The sequence below is a fragment of the Anopheles gambiae genome, chromosome 3 (genome assembly GCF_943734735.2).
Source record: "Anopheles gambiae chromosome 3, idAnoGambNW_F1_1, whole genome shotgun sequence".
Taxonomy (NCBI): Eukaryota; Metazoa; Arthropoda; class Insecta; order Diptera; family Culicidae; genus Anopheles; species Anopheles gambiae.
In genome coordinates, this window is record NC_064602.1 from 45,551,070 (window position 1) to 45,572,938 (window position 21,869).

The 21,869-nt window shown below is 42.4% G+C and overlaps 2 protein-coding genes across 29 annotated transcripts in view; both read left to right on the top strand.

The window, feature by feature from the left end:
* The first annotated feature begins 184 nt into the window (after nucleotides 1-184).
* LOC1279367 (cytokine-like nuclear factor N-PAC) lies at nucleotides 185-5,297 on the top strand. Of its 3 annotated transcripts, none has more exons than XM_061655827.1 (9): nucleotides 185-1,043; nucleotides 1,362-1,487; nucleotides 1,580-1,706; nucleotides 1,792-2,046; nucleotides 2,249-2,734; nucleotides 2,834-2,974; nucleotides 3,072-3,285; nucleotides 3,418-3,507; nucleotides 3,603-5,297. In XM_061655827.1, exons 1-9 carry the CDS (start codon nucleotides 1,003-1,005, stop codon nucleotides 3,800-3,802), a joined length of 1,680 nt encoding a protein of 559 aa, XP_061511811.1. In that variant the 5' UTR covers nucleotides 185-1,002; the 3' UTR covers nucleotides 3,803-5,297. The 3 variants fall into 3 exon arrangements, with proteins under 3 accessions (XP_061511811.1, XP_061511812.1, XP_061511810.1); XM_061655828.1 differs by having other exon boundaries at nucleotides 1,792-2,007; XM_061655826.1 differs by having other exon boundaries at nucleotides 186-1,043; nucleotides 1,792-2,049.
* A 1,714-nt stretch (nucleotides 5,298-7,011) lies between these two features.
* The window catches only part of LOC3292098 (AF4/FMR2 family member lilli), a 70,540-nt gene continuing 55,682 nt past the window's right edge, over nucleotides 7,012-21,869 (top strand). For 5 of the 26 annotated variants that reach the window (XM_061660155.1, XM_061660181.1, XM_061660171.1 and 2 more), the window contains exon 1: nucleotides 7,012-7,114. The gene's annotated coding sequence lies outside the window, so the exon portion shown is untranslated. Of the gene's footprint in view, nucleotides 9,771-12,252; nucleotides 12,735-21,869 lie in introns of those variants that run through there. The other 21 variants (XM_061660156.1, XM_061660172.1, XM_061660179.1 and 18 more) reach the window with 14 other exon arrangements.

Below are 21,869 nucleotides of genomic sequence, written 5' to 3' on the forward strand. Positions count from 1 at the left end.
ACGCATTTTCAATTCATTTTTAATTAAGGGTGCAAACGGCAATATTTCAAATAAGTTCCTGCTCCAAAATAAATAAAAAAACATCTCAAATCTACAAACAACGAGTTTGAATCTTTGTCGACTTATGTCTGTTTCTTTGCTATGTCGACTTTGGCACTTCGTTCTGAAGCATCAAAATCATAACAACCGCCATTTTTATTATCGCCGATTGCAGCAGTGGGCACGCACATTTGTGAAAAACTCCGCCAAAGAAAAGTGGGTGCTTACAAAAGTGGCCAGCAAAAGTCTCGTTTTGCCGACGCCCGCAATTGTTTCCCGTACGTTTTAAAGAACGAAGGATAAGTGAGCAGTGTCGATAAATTGTGAACTTCAGTTTTGGGCAGGATTCCGCCAAAGACAAATTTTACCGTGGCAATCGTTTGCTAGCGCTTGCCATAAGTTTGCTTTTGTGCGCGCGTATGTGTGTGTGTGTGTGTACGAAGAGTAGGCGAGTGAGCGAGAAGGAGTGTAACTGAGCGCGCGTACGAAGAGGAAGCGCTAGCACACGACCACCACAGTGAACGAAAGTGACGCGCGGTCGCTTCACAAAAACACTCGAAGCAAATTCCATCCGCTATCCGTAAGGGCACGCCGGAAAAGCTATCCGGTTTCCACTGTACGGTGCATTACTGCCCATTTGGCTACGTGTGCATAATTGTCACATTAAGTGTGCTCAACCTCCCCTCTTACCACCACTGTCATCATCATCATCATCATCGACGTCGTCGTCGGCTTGGCGTCGGCTTATCGGACGGCTTAATTAGTTGTGTGTGTGCGTGTGAAGGTGCGTACGCGCGGGCACCAGCCAGCATACGTGCGGACCCGTAGTCATCAGTCAGCAAAAGCAGTCCCAGTGGTGGAAGCCTTCAAGTGCAGGAAACGGCGACAGAAGCATCGACTCGTAGAAGGAGCAGTAGGCGGTGGTGCAGTTTCTAAGCAGCGACCAGCATAAAATAAACAAAAATGTCCGATAGCACGGGTTACGCCGTCAACGATCTCGTCTGGTGAGTGATTTTCCCCCCTGTGGAACCATTTCTCGGCACAACTCATAAATGCTCTGTTTTGATTCCCCCGTGTGGGTTTTGTGGGGTTTTGGTAAAGTCGGTGGCTAGGGAGGCCCACCGTGTGTGCGTGAATGTAGTGCCGACATAGCATTTGCATCAACGTCGAAGCGAAAGAAGCGGGAGAATAGACAACATAACCTCAAACAGGGGGTGTTGTTTTTCTGTCTCCACCTTGCGCCGATGGGTTGGTGTAATACATACACATATGTTGATATTAATTTTTTTTTTGTTTTTGGTCACTTTTTTCCCGCTATCCAGGGCCAAAATGAAGGGATTTTCGCCATGGCCAGGCCGTATCTCGGTTCCACCGGCAGAGCTGCGTAAAATTGCGGTCAAAAAGAACAATCCAGTGAAGTGTATTTTCTTTTTCGGATCCAACAATTAGTAAGTATGAAGAACGCAGCGAACTGTGCTCTAGAGCCCCTAACCATTACCACGCACCAATTGTTCAATGGCAATTTATCATTACTTTGCAGTGCTTGGATTGAGGAAACGCAAATCAAACCCTATCTGCAGTTCAAGGATACGCACCTAAACTCTTCCAAAAGTGCCCAGTTCAAAGAGGCGTTGAAACAGATCGAAGAATTCCGCGTGAATCCGGAGGTAAACGGGAAAAAATCCATTTGATATTGTATCCCTACAGCGAGTGACATACGCTTATTAACACTGAACTGAACGTTTATTACAGAAATTTCAGCCTCTGTTTGTTGGTGAAAACGAAGCCGCCAACCGTCCGGATCCGGACGAGGAGTTCAATAGATTGCGCGAGGGCGTCGCCAGCGGAACGGAAGAAAGCGGGGCCGAGGATGGAGCTTCCGTGAACAACACGACGACGCCCGCCGTCTTGGAATCCGTGGACGAGGCCACCTCGACACCGATGGTGAAGAAGTCGGCCAAGAAGAAAGTACGTGCCTCGTTGCCAATCAAGTTGAACGTGGATAAGGTGGTGTGTGAATCGATTATTACTTTCCAATGCTCAGTTTGGCGCCATTCTTGTATATCTAGTTGTGTCCTCTCGTAGATTCTTTATTAGTGGGCGCATCCCGTATTGTAGAAGATGGTGCATTCTATTTCAAATATTACCTGCAGCCTATTGAAACTAATGTTACTCTGTTACACTACCTGTTTCGTTTCCCAACATGTAGACTTCGGTTACAAAGCCGCGTTCGGTTGGCAACAAAGCCAAAGCGATGCTTGATGATGGTGTGTCCGGTGCACCGTCGCCCAAACGTAAGAAGAAGCTGTTGAACGATTCCGGTGAGCTGTCCTCGCTGGACGCTAGCCCGGTGAGACGCAATGCGCCTGTGACGCATCTGCTAAACCGCCCGGTGACCGTAACCCGGCCGGAGACGCCCGAGATCGACATGTCGAGCGTATCGAATGCGGTACAGTCGCGCAATATCAAGGCGTCCCAGCTGAAGTTCGGTTTCCTCGGGCTGGGCGTGATGGGATGCGGGATTGTGAAAAATCTGATCAAATCCGGTCACTCGGTGGTGGTTTGGAATCGTAGCGCGCACAAGTGCCGCAAGTTCCAGGAGGTCGGTGCAGAGGTTGCGGACACACCGTCGGATGTGGTCGAAATGACCGATGTTACGTACTCCTGTGTGTCCGATCCGCAGGTTGCAAAGGATGTAAGTCAGAATGCAAATGTTTTGTTTTGAATGTATTATAACTTATTGTTTATGTGAATTAAATGGTGTTATGCATTGTGTCTGTCTTTCTCTGTTCAGATGGTGTTCGGTAATTGCGGCGTTATGTCGGCTAACCTAGCTGGCAAGGGGTATGTTGAGATGACTGGCGTCGACCCGGAAACCTCCAATGACATCAATGAAGCAATCATCTCCAAAGGAGGCCGTTATTTGGAAGCACAAGTGAGTAGAGAATGTCCAATGCTCCATGTTCTGGCAGTTGAATGAACCGGTAACGTAATGTGTAAAACTTCAACAACTTCGTACATTCTATCTTCAGATACAAGGCTCGAAGAATCAAGCGGAAGAGGGAACACTTATCATACTGGCCAGCGGTGACCGGTTGCTGTTCGAAGAATGTCAGAGCTGCTTCGAGGCCATTTCCCGCAACTCATTCTATCTGGGCGATGTTGGCAATGCGACAAAAATGAACTTGATTCTTCAGATGATTTCGGGGATCACGCTTGCCGGAGTGGCAGAGGCTATGGCACTAGGTACGTACATTAACGCTATTGAGTATCAGTAGGATTTAAACTATACAAACATTTTAAAGCGTTCAATTTCTAAATCATCAAAGCTGATCAATTAGTGACATTAACCAACACTATTCTTATTCTGTTCTCTAGCGGATCGCGCTGGACTGCAGCAAAAGGACGTACTGGAGGTGCTTGAGTTGACCAACATGTCGTCGGAGATGATGCTGCAGAAAGGAAATGGTAAGGCACAATTAATTCATTTATCGTATATTCTGGATGTCTAATTTAGCTAACGATTGCTTTCATCCTCACAATTTTCTCTCCTACTGAAATAGCTATTATCAAGGGCGAATTCCCAACTCATCATGCCCTGAAGCACATGCAGAAGGACCTGAAGCTGGCACTGAGCCTAGCGGACGGGCTGGAGCAATCGCTGCCCATCACAGCTGCCTCGAACGAGGTGTACAAGCACGCCAAACGTCTCGGCTACGGTTCTCACGATGCCAGTGCGGTCTACGTGCGGGCACGGTTTTAACAGCGACCGGGCGGACGACCGTCGTAAAGAACCGACCACACAGTGTGCGGCAAGCGAACAGCAAACCGAAGGAGTAGGACGAAAGAGGTAGTAGTAATGTCGATAGTAGGAGAAAAGAAGGACGAACATTTGGATGTGAAACGCGTGTTGGATACAGCGCAGCGAACCATCCATTTTCATGTGCTATTTGTGTCTTGCTACCGATCTGTCGCAGTAGATCACGTTTTGCTCTGCTCGATTTGCTCTCCGTTAATGTAGTGTAGACTTGTGGAAATGACGATTTCTACATGCCAGATTTTACATGCGTTTTGGGTTATTTTAATGTCTTTTATAGAATGCCAATCACATGCTGAATCGTAAGACAAGCATTGTGGCTATTAACGGTGAAAGATGACATACCCGCTTGTTGACGGTATATCGAAGCATCTTTTTTTTAGTTGATGTTGAAGGTGAAAAACATTTTTTGCCTGTTTCATGGCATGAGCATAGTTGAAACATCGATGTGAGTTTAGACTTACAGCATTTATTCATTTAGGAAAATTAATAATGGGACAAAAACTGTCTTTCAGTTCTAATCGTAACGTTTGCAGGGTTGAGGCAACCGTTCTTAACTGTTTTTGTCGTCGCGTTTTTTTTTTTTTTGTTTAATTTACATACACACATATGGTAGCGATCGAGTAAGGACAGCAAATATAGCAAACGGCTCTAGACACTAGCAGACACACAATGCACAGTCGAAGCTGCAATAGGGAATCCTGTTGAAAGAGGGTATATAAATAATTTTAAATTTGGAAATCGTTTTTCCTTTTTTTAGTTTCTTTACATGTTCAACATATTTTCTCTTAGATTTAACCATTGCGAAAAGATAACTATACTGTTTTGTAGCTGCCCCGTACACTGTCCCCAAAACAAATGGCAACAAGCAAGAGCGAGTGTTTATAACGTCCTAACGGATACGCATGAAAGCTATAGGCGGTAAATAGCATCCCAAAATCTTTTTTTATAATTTTAGTTAGATTTCATTAGCGCGCACGTGTGTGTGAAGCTGTGTAATAGCGTCTAGTTGCTGCACTTGCATCAAAGTTGTTTTCTTCTTCTTTTTTTCTTATTGCGAAACACCTTCAATTGTGCGTACTAATAATATTGGTCTTTTCAAGTTGAATTCAAATCACTTTTCCACGAAACTGGATCAAAAGTTAGAACAGTGCGGTTTGCGTGTGTAAGTACAACATTTCATCGCTATCATACGGACTGACTTTTAGCGAATGAAGTAGGTGTAAAACAAAAACAAAACAAACAAAAAAACATCGGTAGAAAATCACTTAAAATACACATGTCCCGAATTCATATTTGTTGTTTAACAAAAAGGTAAAATCACGATATAGCGAAACTAGAGACGACACCCTAGAAGGAGGAAAGGTTTGAATTGTGAAGAGGTAGGAATATTTTTTTGGCAGAAGAAAATACAAATAAATAACCTCACTTTAAACACAAACTCTCGTAATCGTGGTCTAATGTAAATGCAAAAAGAGCTTTGAAAGATAACTCTCACTGTTGGAAAAGCAGCTCCAACTTCAGACACCCTGCTGGTCACTCGTGTCATATGTGTAACGAGTAAAAGAACAACTAAGATCAGAGCTTTTCGTTCGTTGCGTATAGAAAGAAGTTGCAAAATTGTCACAGTGTTTTCGGTTGTATGCGATGTGGTTAATTTTATGTACCCGAAAGAATAAAGATAAACACTACAATATTAGAGTAAATAAAAAAAAAACTAACGATTAGAATGAATAAACACAAATGAACGATACAGGACACACAGTATTTAAGGTTTTATTATGTAATGAATGATAATAACTAGTTAATGTACTAGTCTGCGTAATGCGGTAAATCGTCGTTTGGTAACAATTGAGATAGAATTTTGATGCAATTATTCGAGATTCTCTCGATAGTAAATGTAAATATATTATAAAAAGTTAAATTTACAGCAATAGCTGGGACCATATTCAGCTCTAACTTTTTTTTCAACAGGTATTGTCGCGTAAATTTGTCGCATAGATGCACTTAAGTTATACAGTAAATTCAATTACAATTTCATGGCGAAAATCTGTACGTTGAAGATAGTCTATCTAAACCAGGACAAACATTTTTATTAGGATCATCCTAAAAGCATTTGAACTAATTACCTTCCTGATCATCAACAAAACCGTTAAGTTAAATATAATGAAGCAAACGTACATAATTTTATTTGAATCGTATTTTAACGCAGAAACGAATAGCACATATACAGATGACGCGAAATTGCTCGTTAAATATATTTTTTTTTTGGCGATCTCCGGTATTATTTTTTTTTTCATTTACAGGCGTGCCCCGAGTTACGACCCCCTCGAGTTACGACGATTCGCAGATACGACGAATTTGATTTTGACAGTTAAAAGTTGTCATTGTCAAGAAATTAAAGTATTTTTTTGAATTTCTGGGCTGATAACCGTTATACACACATTTCCAAAGATTCCAAAACAACCCGACCTTGAATATCTGTATTGTATACGGCTTTTGGAATATAATTATTACATTATCGAACATTAATGTAAATAATATACACGATATCATAAATTCAAACTCTTCAACTTCGGCTATAAACTTTATATTCATAGATATTCGACATTCGACTTTTTCGACTTACGCCTTGCTTTGGGACATTTTTTCGGTCCCAAATACAGTCGTATCTCGGGGGACACCTGTAATTCCTTATCCCTTTCTCTTGCAGGACTTCAAAAGTGCCTTTCTGCGGATTTAAATGCCGTTAAATGCCGTTGTATTGTATTTACAGGACTGTTTTGTTATTTGGGTCTGTGACGTATGTCAAACAAGTTTCTTGATAAAAAATCGTTTGATTAATTAAGACAATTCGTTTTCGTCAAAAATAATTAATATTTTAAACGATTTGTTTCAACTATGATTGTGTTCGTTTTTTTACGATTACAACACAGCATTTAAAATGAATCAGAATGCATTCAAAGCTAAAATGTATTCTTTATCTCCTTGCAAGGTCATTATTTCATGAAAATGTGATAACATGGTGTAGCACAAGGTAAGAAAAATCTATTTTGCATTATTTTAGTGAAACAAAACTCTTTCCAAAATATAAATGTATTTTTCAAAAATAAACATCCATCAGTGTGCACATACTATCTGAGGTCCGCTTGGTCGACCACGGTGCATCGAGCGCCGAAGAGCAAGAATGACAACAACAATAAGAAAATAAAATGGCGATCTTTGCGTGTTGTACATTTTTCATTGCGGCCGTTTAAGGTGATTTTACGACTGAAAGTGATTCGGTACCGTGCATGACGGGCGCGTAAGGGTCGTCGGAAGTGTCCAGCTGTCGGAAAAACTAGTGATCAAAGGATTGTTCAGTCAGCTTGGAGTATAAAGAAAGCTTTAAAATAAGGTGGCCACGGATGAGTCTTCTGTTGGCGAGTTGTGTGTGAACGAACGGGGCATGAAATTTGTAATGCGTGGTGGAGAAGAAGGCTGACGGATGTGGGGTGAGCGCATAGAGCGCGGATGACGGTGACTGTGAAAAGCGAACACGAAGCGAATCCCGTCTCGTCGGAAGGGTCGCAAATTGAATCTTGAATCGAACAATCGTTTTGACGCCTTATGAGGTCGGAATCCGAGAAGGCAAATAACCGAAACTGTGCTTCGCCGAATAATCAATGCCGTTATACCGTTGTTGCAGTGCAGACCTCGGAAATCCCCATACGTTCGGTTTGTAACTGACGGCTCTACTTTTCCTATCGCTTTGGCACCCCTCAGTCCTCTCCCTCCCTGTTCCGCCAATCCCAGACTTGTGGTGTGGTAGTGTAGCCCCATAGTACGCGTTTCACCTCCTTTATACCTTTGCTCATTCATTATCATTACTATCGACGGGCTAGATGAGTGCCCTTTTTTGCGAACGGTGTGTATTTTTGAATTTGCTCGTTCTTTCTCGAATGTACCGAAAGTGCCAAAGTCGAAGCAGCCTGACGTGGGAAAGGTGCGGTGTTAGCGGGGTGAAGGAAATGAAATTATCAACCGTCCGACCAGCGAGTATTGCGTACTATTAGAGTGTGATGATGTGCCCTGCAAACCCCTAACCGCGGACCATTACGATACATTGTGTGCTTGCGTAAAAGTATTTGTGAGTCAACGTGCGTGTGTGTCCTTATGGTGCGAAGAGCAGAGACCACCAACAAGTACACGCTATCGTGTAGTTTTATGTCATTTTTGCCTTCCTGCCATTCAACACCAACCAATAGAGGAGAAGAGGGCACATTGTGTGTTACATTGTTGCATTGCACACGCAAACTCTTTTGCTCTCTCTAATAGATACACACACACAAAAGCAGTCAGATATCCAAATAGACACACACACACATAATGGTGACAATCGGCATCCTGTCGACGTTGCGCCGGTATGATCCTTTGCACAGAGTGTGCGAAAGAGAGCAAACATTTAATGGGGAAAAAAGACACAGTTGGAGAAAAACTATCAGAAATCCCATAAAAGTCCTTGTGCGGTTGACATTTGCAAGAAGCGAAGGCTACACACCTTGTGCATCTGTGTGTGTGCGCGCGTATTGGTGGGCGAGTGTGTGTACGTGCGGTTGCGTGTTTTTACGATGTGTGCATTGCTATTCCCACCGAAGCATGCCATGCATGCGTGTGCTGATTTCAAGCAGTCCCCGCTAGACTGTTGCTGCTTTTCTACGGTTTGAAAGTTTAACTTTTATCGCATTTTGAGTAGCAGCATATTTACTGCTCTCTACAATTATTTGATGGACTATGAAAACGGTGTTGTGCTTTTTTTACCTGATGTCGTGAATTGTGACGTCTTGTTTTTTTCCTCTCTATCGCTGATTTGAGACTTTTCGTGAACGTGTGACAGAGGAAGTGCTCTCTGCGTTAAACAAAAATCGTCTTCGGTGAAAGCTGTAAACGGTGGTACTACGGTGAACGAGAAAAAAAGACGTAAAACAAAACAGAAAAAAGAGTGCAAGAAAAATTGGGAAAACAAAGCACCGTCGACGGTAGCTGAGCTGCTCTGCCAACACGGGTGTTTGTATTGGTATTGGTGAAGAAAACGGTGGTAAAGGCGAAAAACAAGAAGCCCTGCTAGGTTGAAGGTACGTACCGTGTACGTACCGCACATACTTTGGCAAATGAAAACTCTTAGAGGTGTACGCAAAAAAAGAAGAAAGACACCCGTCATAGCAGCAATTGAATGCGGAACGAAAATTGGTTTGGGTGGGAAGGAAGTACAGTGACAGGAACAAACATCGACCAAAAAAAAGTCAACCCCAAAACGGTAAAGTGAGAAGAGGCGACCACCATCCCCAGTGAGAAGTGAATACCCGTCCATTCGTAATGAGATGTTTTGAGGTGAAGTACGTGGAAGGAACGTAGCAGACGTGAAGTGTGTGTGTGTGTGTGGCAGGGCAGAAGGGCGAGAGGAAGCGAGAGGAGGAAGCCAGTAACGAAAAAACCCCTCACTACAAGATACAGCCAATTATAGAGAGGGGCCCTCTAGACTCTGTGTGTGATTATGTGCGAGAATGGTAGGCACTGATCGCACGAGTATAAACCATGGCGTGGCGGTGTGTGTGTGCTTTTCGCTGCACGTTGGTTCATTGGAGTCTCCACCCGTGTGCTTCCCCCACCCCCCACCACCCTTCGCCGTAAGTCTCGCCCGTTCCGATTGTCTTCGTTCGCTTCTTCTTTTTTCCTCGGCACAACCTTTACGGTTGTGACACAAGCAGCGAGCGAAGAAGAAGGCGTATGGCTCCACACAGCACACACAACACGGCAACAGTAGCCAACAGCACCAAGCAGCACCAAGCAGCAGCAGCAGCTGTGCGTCGCGAGCCAGCGCTCGCGAATGAGAGCAGTCAACTCTCAAAAAAGAAAAGAAAAGGAAAAAAAGAAGGTAATCGCCGATGAACAGTGAGCCCTCACCGTGTGGATGAGATGCGATGATGAAGCTCGATCGAACGAACCACACTGCCGACTCGAATCGATGCTGTATTTCATCACAAGCATTAGATTGTTCAAGCATCAAACTGCATGTGTTTGTGCTTGCGTGTGATTGTGTGTGTGTGTGCTTGTCTGCCGGAATCCTTTTTCGTTTTTACACATTGCGAGCTCTCTTTTACGTACACAATTACGTGCGTCTCTTTGGTGGCGGAAAAGGTTAATTTTGCAAAAGTAGGGAAAAATTAAAAAAAAAAAAAAAAAAAAAAAAACACGTAACCAACTTAACAACAGTCGGCTGTCCCTCGGTGCACTGCGATCACTTTTCAAGCATGTCCCACAATGCCAAACGGAAGCGAAATGACATCGGCAAGGAAATCCGTTCGGTATCCAACGCACACGGCCCGGGCGCTCAAGGAGGAAGGAAAGAATTATTATGAAGGTCTACAACACGGTGAACTGTTTTGTTTAGTGCATACACACAAAGCTGTGTGTTGGTGTGCTGCGTATACAATCATTTGCAAGATCAGTCCCCGAAATCAAGCAAGACGCATAGATTTTGGTAATGACTGTGAAGTCGGTTCGGATAATGTGACTGGAAAAAGGGATTTCTTTGCAGTTTTTCAAGGATCAATCTCAATATTTGCTACGGCTGATTGTTTTTTAATTACATGCTTAAGAGCTTCTTGGAGTATTGTACTGTAGTGCCTTGAGTAATATTTAATTTATCATAGTTACTTGAAAAGATGAGCGTTTGTTGGGAAACCCTAATCTTGATGTTCACATAGATTCCTACTGGAACTTCACAATTCTAAATGGAATAAGCGACAAACCTAATTCATTTACTTACACTATACCCTCAATATTATTAGAGGCCGTTTCAACATCGTTTACCTCAGTAACTATGTATAAAATTATGAATTTTTTGCTATGGTATATAATACTTGTTGAAGAAAAAATACTTCGAATAACTCAATCAACAGTATGCCGACTGGGCGATAAGATTTGAATGTTTACTTGGCTAAATTTTGTCATTATTCCTTGCTGCTCTACCTTTTATTGAATCGACTTTTTTCTGAGGCATTTATAGTTAGAAATGCATGTCCTGTGCCTGGGGCGTATTAGGATAGAGTTGCGCACAAGAAGCACCTTGCGGGGGGCCCATGCATAGCAGCGATAAATGCATGTAATATGCACTGGCAAGAAATGGGCATCACATGCACTCGAACGCGGACTGGGTTTGTCCTTTTACCTTCTTTGCTTTCTTCAATCGATTGTGAAATCAATTGGTACTACTACATCAAGCGTATCAAGCAACGTTTGACTTCGCCGTGCGTGCGTGTTTATTTTACCGCGACTGGTGTAAATCACTCGCGTATGACCCGTGCGCGCTGCTATGGCACACACTTCCCTGCGTGCGTGTGTGTATGATCGTTCTGTCTGTACTGATTACATTATGTGTCTGTGTGTTATTGTGTTCAAGAAATGAAATTTTTGCAGACGAAATGTTACGAGGTCATTAGGGTTTTGTGGAAACGATGCCATGTTACTGTTACTGTATAATTGCACTACATTTTAATGTAAAAATTAATTGTGCGGATGTGGTTGACTGGCATGAAGCAAGAATTGAGCATTTATTTAGTTCGTTTTGTGGTCTACGCGCGAGGCTGCAGTGAGTGAGTTGTCTGCCAGTGTGATGACGATGATGGGAGGATGGGGTGATGGTAAGGTTAAGGAAGTCGCGAAAAGCTGCTCCGCTCGGAACGTGAGAAGTGAATGTGAAGATAGGCAACACGGCACGACCAGTAAAGGGGAGGGAAAGAGTGAATACTTTAAAATAAACTACGATGGCAGTCAGTGGGAATCCCGGACCAAGCTCAGGAGCAAATATTATTTTTTATTCAAAAGGACCGGCCACAACCGCCGGCCGTACGTACTGCTTGGAGGAAATGTTATAAATTGAGCAAGATTTCACTTTCCTGTTTGAAAGTTTCGAGCGATCTAAGCAATCATCGCGGCGCAGAAAACGGGCATAGAAATCGCGCACGTACGGCTGTAGTGGTGATGGCTGAGGAGGATGTTGTTTTTCCCTACCCCTCATAGTGTGTGTGTGTATGTGTGTTGGTGGTGGTGGTGGTGTTGTTGTTGTGTTGTTGGGGAGGTTGTTTTTCTTCAATTCAATCCGCCGTGCAATTCGGTGTGTCTCGTACGACCCTCAAATGTAATGCGCAATCAAGTCGTAATCCGCGTGTCATGCGATGCATTTGCGCACACACACACACATTTACCCACAAACACATACTCGAACACGCAGCACAATTATCTGGTACCATTTTACATGCGTGGTGTGGTGTGAGTGTAAGTGGTGTATGTGCGTGTGTTTGTGAGAGAACTCGATCGTGGTTTCTAATGGTGATAACCCGTGCAATCGTAATCAGCTAGCGAACGTGATTAACCACAACTTAAAACTACGTACGTGAATATGTGCACTTGTGTTGACGAAGGCGAACTCTAAGGAATGATAAAAAAACGTACGGTGTGTTTGTGTGTGATGCGTATGCTGCGGTGTGTAGCCAAAAGCCTAACACGGTGACGCAAATACTCCATGGCCTACGGTTGCAAAAACAGAAAAAAAAACAAAAACGAAACCAGCGCAAAACACTCACACACCGATGCGAGCGAAACAGTTTGAAGGTTGTGTGGTGGTGTGGTGCTGCTGCTACCGTTACCACCCTTAAACGTTATGCGCTATTGATTGATGAATGTACGCACACATAGTGAAGACCAGAAGCCCTCGGCGCAACACACAAAAAAAGAACAGCTGCTGCCTTTGGCTTCTGGGTGCCGCCGGAACGAACGTTTTCTCGATAAGATTGTGTGTGAGCTGCTGCACCGAGCCCAATCCAAATAGTTCGACAAGGTGAGTTAAGTTTTGTTGTTGTTTTTGTTGTTACAATAAGGGACGATGGGTGGGTGAGTGTTGGCTGTTGGTACAATTAATGGTCATGCTCTTGAAAGTTAGCGACAAACAGTCCACTCTATCCTAATCATCGACGTACACATAACAATTGTATTCACACACACACACACACACACACACACACACACACACACACACACACACACACACACACACACACACGACTGCGACGGTGTGGGTGCGTACGTGATCCAAGTCGTAAATTGTTAGGTGCGAGGTTTTTTTCCTCTTTTAGCTAAATTAATACCATGGTAGGCTAGAGCTGTAAGTTTGCAACGCATGTTTTCTGAATTAATGCTTGTTGTTGAATATCATGAAATAATATAATTTTTAAACATGCATAGAAACAATAATCAAATATTACTCGAACAAACAATAATATTTCTAGCTTAAATTTAGAGTATGTAAAAAATGTGATTTAACGTAACTAGCAGCATATTTGTCGAAAAGTAAATGTCTTTCGCCATACATAAAATGTTGAAAAAGCACATGTACACAGTCGTGATTATCATATTATTCTGTGGCTAATGAAATCAATTTTACACAAAATGACTTTATTGACATTAATTTAAAATCTAGACTAATTACTAATAATACTTACAATGGCGTCAAATATCTAGAGCTTGATCATAAAATTGTATTCATCAATCGCCTTGAGAATAACAACTCTAAGTCTATTTTTCACAGCGTTTCCATTTTAAAAAATATGTTAATATTTTTTGTACATAATTACATCACCAAAATTAACAATATGTAGTATAATGCAAAATGTATATCGATTCTTTTCGGACTACGTTGTTAGCATACCTTCTTGTCATAAACATTCATTATTTGTAATATCTAATACATCCAAAAAACCCAACTGATGCGCGCCTGTTAATCAATCAATTGCAACCGATTGCTTTTTAAAGTGCTCGAACTGCATCCAAATACCCCTCGAGCCATCGTCAAACCGGTGCTAATGTCCCAATCTGTTGCAGGATGTGGAGTAATAGCAGCACAGTGATAAGTGGCATTTTCGACAGAATAATTGCCCTGCGCTCTGTGTTTGAGAGGCGTCTCAACGCCAATTCAGAAGACATTGGGGCAACGTTGTGGCGTTTGAATCTGTGGTGTGCCATAGAAACAGAGTAATTCGATGGGAAAATACTTACGAAGTTAGGTAGGTTAGGATTCGTTACCATCTTCTGTCCTGTGTGCCGTTCGCCATTGCCATTGCATTTTTGGCTTTGAAACCCTTGAACAAAATGCCGATTTAAAAAAAAAAAACATCAATCGAAAACGCATCCTTTTACACACCGAAAAGTTTCCATTTTTTGTTGTTGTTGCGTTACATGCACGCGCGCGCGCCTCTTGCGCGTGTGTGTGTGGCTCGCTGCGCTGTTGTGTATCTCTATCTCTCGCTGTCTCTATTCGCGTTTGCTGCGGCCGTGTTTGTGTGTCGGAATGCTCTTGCGTACGTATGAATGAAGCGTGTGCCACTTTGCAGGTGGCTCGACGGTGCTTTTTGCAGTGTCCGTTGTTAAGCCAAGTTTGTCGATTCTGAAGGCGCTGCGTGTGCGCGTGTGTTGGTGAGATACGGGGTGTCTACTACCTTGGTGGGTGGTTGGGTGGTATGTGTGTCTGTTTTTTTTTGTGCTCGAAAAGAAGGGTTGTTAAATGCTCATTGCCACCGTCAGCAGGCAGCGGTGGCGGGAGGGATGGTAGGTAGCAGCAGCACCTTCAGTTTTCTTCGCTCCTTTTTTGCTGCCGCTTTTGTTGTTTTTGTTGTTGTTGTTGTTGTTGTTGGAAGCTTGCACGATGTCCCTGAGACAGATGACTGCGGGTTTGGAGAATTGGAATTAAAGATCGTGCTGGGGGAGAAACCTGGTCGCGTCTGTGATTAATTGCTACAATGAGTGAGCGAGCAAACGAGCGGGCGGGTTGAGACTCGAACTTGGTGGTGCACTGGAACCGCCGGTGTGATGGTGGCCCTCACAACACACTGCTGTGTGTTGGCTGTGTTTCGCCACGTTGTGTTGTATTGGATTGCAATTAGTTTTTTTGTGCATACATTAAACGATTCTACAAACAGGAGCAACGTTTTTTTGCCTTGCATTCTTTGTGGATGCTTGTTCGGGTGAATTAGTATGTAATTTAATTAGAGTAAATGGTGGCAATCCTTGACTATGGGGTCTTCCCCATTGGACGCAAATAGAATCGCGATGCAGCAGAGCATGCTTTAGGTTTGGTGTTCGAGGGTGAAATTAATCATCCATCTGCTGTGGTGCATACAGACGCTCTTTGGCTCGAGTAAAGTTTCAAGCTACTAGTGCTACCTAGTACATTTGAATATTATATTCACCCGCTCCCGCTCCCAATACCGGATACCGGATGAGTCACAACAAAGGCGAAGGTGGGGAAAAAAACCACGAATGAATCATTGGCCGATGCACGTATATGCGGTTGCTTGTTGTCCCACATTGCCATCTACACTTTGCAAAATCCTTTTTGGCGCCGGACATTGGATTGGCTTGTGCGCCATAAGGTGTGTGTTTTCTCTATTAAGGTCAACTTGTGCTTGAATCGGCCCGGGGCTTGCATTTGGATTTTCCTTCCATGTCGTCAAACAACTGATTAGCATTTTATTTTGCCATTATCGGAATGGTGCACGTTGTACCTAAGCTCACGTAATGTGTTGTTCGTTCGATTTAAAGAGTTTTAATTTAGCCTAGAACTTGTTGAAATGTGAAAGGTTTTCCTATTGGGCGAGAAATCTTAACAGCGGTTTAAATTAACAAGATTTCAGAATTTTGGTAGTTTTTTTATTACATGTTTATAGTTGGTAGTATTATATTTACTTCAATTACAAAACCGTAAATATGCCACAATCTTTATCTTAGATGGTTTTCAATTAACTTTCAAAAGAAGCAATCCAATCTAGTAATATTTCGGAACATTTTGATATAAATGGTTTAACAATAAAGATTAATTAAAGACCAAAAGATTTGATTATCGTCATGAAATCATAAATGGAAGATCAAATACCATTTTCCATACTTTTAAGGGCGCTTTACTATGCTTCTATAAATAGCCTTTGCATTGTGGTAGCCGAGGGTGGTACTCCTTATGCTCCTACGTAAAAGTCATGCTTTGTTTTGTCCACCGGTAAACAGATATGCACAAAAATAGCTAAAAGTCGAAACCAAGCCAGCCACCCACCCCCATCACACAACTTTCCGTGAATGCTGTCTACTCTCTCTCTTTCTCTCTCCATACTTCTCTCTCTCTCTCTTTTGCGCGCGCTCTATCTCGTACTCTTTCTCTTTTCTTGTTGGAGACCATTGTAGTGTATGAAAAATTCTCTGTATGATCCTACATAATTTCCAAAATAAGTAGGGTTGGTTATGCATTTTTCTTTCTTTACCACAAGAATTGATTCCGGTCTGCCAGAGTTAGCACAGTTGTTTCAGTTGATGTTATGCAAAATGGCTTACTAAATTTTCTTTTAAAAACTAAATTACTTCGATGCTCCATGTCAATTCCACAAAAAAGGCATTAGTTTAATGCAAACACTGTGGGAAACGATGTAGAATGCTCAAAAGCGTTATCGCCGTATGTCCGCTACTCATAATTGTATTCTGCTTTTGCACAATGTCATATTTACACCGTCCACAGAAAATAAGCGATTGATAATGAAAATAAACAGTAAAAACATGGTCTAATATGGACACAGAAATCACTAAAGCTTGGTTAGTTAAATATTACTGACGGGATTAGCGGAAGAGTGAGAACACAGTTTGGGCACGTTTATTTTTGTGCCATCGCGAACCATGTGCGTGTGCTCTACAGTGTTGTGTGTGTGTGTCGAGAAGCCGGATGGAACGGCTTGTTTGTGATACGGCAAGAGACAAAAACACAACACAGAACGGGAAAGAATGTGACGGGAAAAGCGGTTCGGAATTCAGTTGACGCGTGCGTTATGCTCACCGCTTGGGAAAATATGTCTGTATGGTTGCGCCGTCACTTTCCTTTCTGCTCATTGTGTGTGTGTGTGTGTGTGTGTGTGTGTGTGTGTGTGTGTGTGTGTGTGTGTGTGTGTGTAGGGGGGTTTGCTGCTGCTGGATGGCGGTGGCTCTGTTTCTACTATGCTGCCCTGTTCTTGCATCCACGCTCTTGCATCACCATCACCAACCACCTTGGGGCGACTATTTGATGGTGTACCCTTACTTTCTTTGTTATGATTCTGTTTGGAAGGGTAGAGTACTCTGTTGGTACTACGACGTCCTCATGCTCACGCGCTCACTCTCACTTTCTCACGCTTTACCTTTAGTGAAGGTGCTGTCTCGCTTTGTTGGGTTGGTTTGTTTTTGCTCTTTCACCTTTTCAATGTTCCACGTTTTATACGCGAGTAAGTTTTAGTATCGAAATTGTGTGTCTGGTTTTTTTTAAATATCACGTTGACCTTTTACAAATAGCTTTATATTCGATGCTATCTTCATTAAACAAATATCCCGCTAATTGTTATCAACAAATTTGTATATCGGTTTTGGACACTTCAGATATAAAGTGATTATCTCTCAGTTGAAAATGTAATAGATAAATCTTAAAGGGTAGAACTTAAATGCTTCTGCCAACTAGTATTCCCGAACAGCGCTTCGATTAAGTGAAAGGGCATTAACCGTGCATAAAATAATCCACGGGGAATGGCGTTTGCCCACCAGCGCGCTGCTTACAGTGGATTGTTAACTAATCATTTAGATACACACTGCGCAAGACTAAATGCGGGCATGGCACAACACTGCACACAGCTTCTTCTCGATACATTTGTCGACATTTGCGAATCGTCTGTACACTGCTCTAGCCTGCAATCTGCCAGCCGTTGAAGTCGGTCGCGATGTTATTGTCGCAATGTTTTATTTTCAGCATTAACAGAGATTATTTGCCGAATGTGTGGAGGACGCTCGACGGGTGCGCTGGAGGATGCTTTTGCCATGCATTTCATTTTGCCATAAAAGGTTTGAGATTGCTTTTTTTATCCTGTTGGACATGCAACTAAAAAACCCTGTATGCATATCATCGTGTAATAATACCACAAGACGAGTGCTTGTGTGTTTTCTGTTTTATTATTATTATTTTTTTTTTACAATTTGGTAAGAGCATACGAAAGAGCTTTTGATAAAAATGAAATGCCACATTAATGTTTGAATGGAGGCTTTGGTCTATCGTCATACTAACGTTTGATGGTGTATGAATGTAAATATGTAGTTTGGTAATAAATCAATGTTTCAATCAGGCCTTTCTTTAGATAAAAATAAATAATTGTATAAATAATAATTGTACGTTGACGTGCTGCAACTATTAAGAGCATTTTATTTATTGACAAAAGGTGTGCGTTTAAACAAACAGTTTAACCTTTGACGATATGTTCGTTAACAGGGTTTTCAAGAATTCATGTACCACTTAAAATGTAGGAAGGTTAAATTTATATGTTTGAAATCTCTCGTGCTCTATTCCTTCCTTCTCTGTGTCTCTAATTTTTGATTTTTGTATCATGCATTTTTTTATCACAATGCTTTCTTACTTTCCAGTTTCTGTTTTGAGTTTTTATTTTTCCAGGAACGTGGCATATTAACATGCCAGTGGCAAAGAAACAGCAGGAATTAAATATTGTTAAGGGAAAAGATGCACACGATGCAACCTGCATTTGTAAAATGTGCTACTTTGCAAGGGAAGAGGATAGGTGAAATTCTGACGGTAGAATAAAAAAATCAAATAAACAGAATAAAAAAACAGCACCAGCAACTGCTGCATGTTCGTTCTCTTTGCATTTTGAATTGTAAAGGACCAGCCGTTTCACTTTTTTGAATATTTTGCATCCCGTACTGCGCTGCGTCCCGTGTGCAAATGGAGTTTTGTGGTCTGCGAATAGTTGTGCAAATGGAAAAAGGATAGAGTGAAAAATCGTAAAATGATTGTAAGTGCTGTCATGCATGCATGGCGCGCGCGCACCCTAACCCTGTTTGGGGGGAGTTAGGAAACTGCAGCAGCTATCATTGCATTGTTTGGGAAATGTGAAATGTTTCCTCAACTTCCAGAAAATAAAAGGCATAAAGAACAAAATAACTACAAGAACAATGTACTAAAATTACAAATATCGATTTGATACCACCGTGCGTTTTCCCGCATTGTTTGTGGTTGACGCCTCCACCACCGCTGAAAGACTAAACGACTGTGTATGTGTATGTGTGCGGGAGCATAGCGAATGAATTTACCTACCGAAAACGGTTCTGTCGGTGTTGTTTGAGCAGCAATTTATGCTGCAACCGCTCCCCGCGTTCAGCAGCTGTGGGTGAGTACATTACCGGGGGTGTGTGGCGGGGAGACTGTGGTCGATCGATAACGAAACTATTGGAATTCGCTTCGATCGCCAGTCGGTGGCGTGGCTGTGGCGTGACGCTGGTCAATCAAGAATGGCAACAATCAAATGAAAAAGAACGAGTGCCCTCTGCCGTAGCTTGACGCTGGTTTGGCGCACGCGTTTGAATTTTTATGTGGCCGATGGGAGGATGGTTTATGTTTATGCCCGGCGGCTACGAAGTCAACTGACGAATAGTGTTCGTGACTGGCCGGGTTGATAGATCAATCAAACGGTCGTTAAGCTGTGTACAGCGCTGTTTGTAGGTTAGGTGAAGGAAGATGAGGTTCGATTCTATGTTGACCTAGATACGATCATAATTATCGAAAAAGTATGCATTAAGCAACAGCAACTAAAACAAAATTAGTGCATGATTAGAACAGGAACAACAAAGATTACATAAAATTGTGTAAAACTTTTTATTGTTCTGCTGTTCTGGCACTACTCTGAAAGCTATTCACTCTTTTTGTTGTTTTATTTTGTATTCATATGCTCATCGATTTTGTAATTAAATTATCTCCACTAGCCCGTTTTTGCTAGACTTTGTAGCACAGTGTAGTAATATGCTGTCCGTAATTAATGAACCAATACTTGTTTACACACTACTGTCTCATAATTCAAGCTCAAATGGTTATTATCATCGAGAAAAGCATATAAAATTGAACACTCTTCCCACTGCGGTTGTATCGTGACCGTGAAATTGATAGGATTACGGAGTAACGCCTGCAACAACATCAACAACAACAACACTTGGTATTTTAGACGACAAAAACATTCAGTGTCGGATATGTTGAAATTCTACATTCAGTTCGAGTGTTTGAAAATCGATGGACCATTTCCCTGGACTAAACGCACCACAAACACACATACACATATCCACTTGAGCAAGCAATTCGGTACGCCTGTCTTCCGGTGGTGGTGCTGCTGCTGCCGCCCAAGATGCTATCGTTTGTGCGAGAAAAGCGAGAAAAGAAACACATGTGGATAAACAGATCTCAAACACACAGGCACAATAATTGGTGGTAGTAGTGCGCGTCAAATGGTTGTGACAGCTGTTTGTGCTCCGAATGCTGCGTGCGTGTGACATTTATTCTCTTTCTCTCTTTTCTTGGCTCGCACAGTGCGCGGGTGCACCGTTTTTTCAAGCTCCATCTCGCCTGTAATTCCAGCAGTTGGGTGCCTTTCTTGCACCATCTCAGGCATTACATTTTACGACCGTTTCAATGCGGTCTTCAAAAATCATGCGTGTGTGTGTGCGCGATGGGATGGAGAGACCCCGGTGCGACTTGCAACATTGTTGCCTACCAGCTAAACACTGCTGCAGCCGAGGGCACACTATTCGATATGTATGCCGACCTTTCGACGGGTTGATGGGAATTTGTGAGTGCATAATGAGAAACACACTCACCCTTTCCATTCCTATTCCCGCGCCGAGAGTGGCTGAATGTACTCTCGACGACGTGCCTCCGTGCCGCCAACACCACGCGTGCACATCCGATCCGATGCTCGGTGTCGGATTGCACCAAGAGTATAAGTAGGGTCGTTAATCGGCCATAAAAAAGCCCCGTGCCGCCGCCGTCACCCTTGTTTGTTGTGAGACACGATGCGGTGGTACGCCCTCACATGCGCACAGCGTAAGAAGACGAGGGCGAAAATAGCATCGGACCGGGGAGATAGGAAGCAACAGTTGGTTTCTTTACCACAAACTGCAAACTGCACATTCTTTAGCACTCTCGAACCATTGGTTCTTGTGCTTTCGGGTGCAGGCGGAGTACGTAAGTGGAAGAAGCGTGTGTTGGGCTGAGAGCAGAAGTCGCTGTGTCTGTTTGGTTCTAACTGTTTCGATCGGATGTTTACGATCGCATTATCGGTTTATGACATTATTATGCATTGGAATGACAGATTTAATTTTGATGGTCATGGCTACGCTTTCCTTTATGCTTGTGGGTGATGGTGCGGATGCAGTGCGAACATCCAAATATTGCATTCTGCACTGATAGAAACTTATCACTGTTTACTTGCATTTTCTTGTATAAAAAGTGTTATAATAGACATAATAGACAAATATCTATCTAGTTCTAGACGAAGTAAGCTGGTTGGCAAACTGACGTGGTCAATTGTGAGCTGAACACTAAGGAAGAAGAAACTTGTTCTTGATTGTCGTACGTCATTCATGATCAATACATTCATGTCGACAACAAGCACAGTTTGATCGTTTCCGAGTCATTATTACAACATTGTGTAGGCTACAGTAATGAGTGGATGACCTTAGTAAAAAAATATGTACAAAAATTAAGAAAATTTAAATTGTTTGAATGAAATAGTGAATGAAATTCGAATGAAAAAAAAAAATGAATGGACCAAATTTTACTCCTAGGATCAATAGCCAATAAAAGAATCTTCTCATTCGTGCATGATTAATGACTAGAGCAATATGGAATCATTAGAAGTTGTGGGAAAACATCGTTGTGGACAATTCACATCTTTGGCCATAACAAATACTTGTTCTTGGATGAAAACGATATCATCGAAAGCAAAGAAAAAATACATTTCAAGTGTTTTTAAATTTTGCTGCAAGAAATAAAGAAATCCAAATAACAGAACACACCTCAACCTACCAAGAATCGATTTGCCTGCCGGTGCGATAAACGTTAAAAGTAAATATATGTAGAGTTTTC

What these genes read in the sequence shown, in the direction of transcription:
- LOC1279367 (XM_061655826.1), top strand. Translation starts at nt 1,003, where the DNA reads ATGTCCGATAGCACGGGTTACGCCGTCAACGATCTCGTCTG. An exon ending in TTTTTCGGATCCAACAATTA is followed by an intron (nt 1,488 to 1,579) that starts GTAAGTATGAAG and finishes ATTACTTTGCAG; the next exon opens with TGCTTGGATTGAGGAAACGC. An exon ending in GCCGTTATTTGGAAGCACAA is followed by an intron (nt 2,975 to 3,071) that starts GTGAGTAGAGAA and finishes TTCTATCTTCAG; the next exon opens with ATACAAGGCTCGAAGAATCA.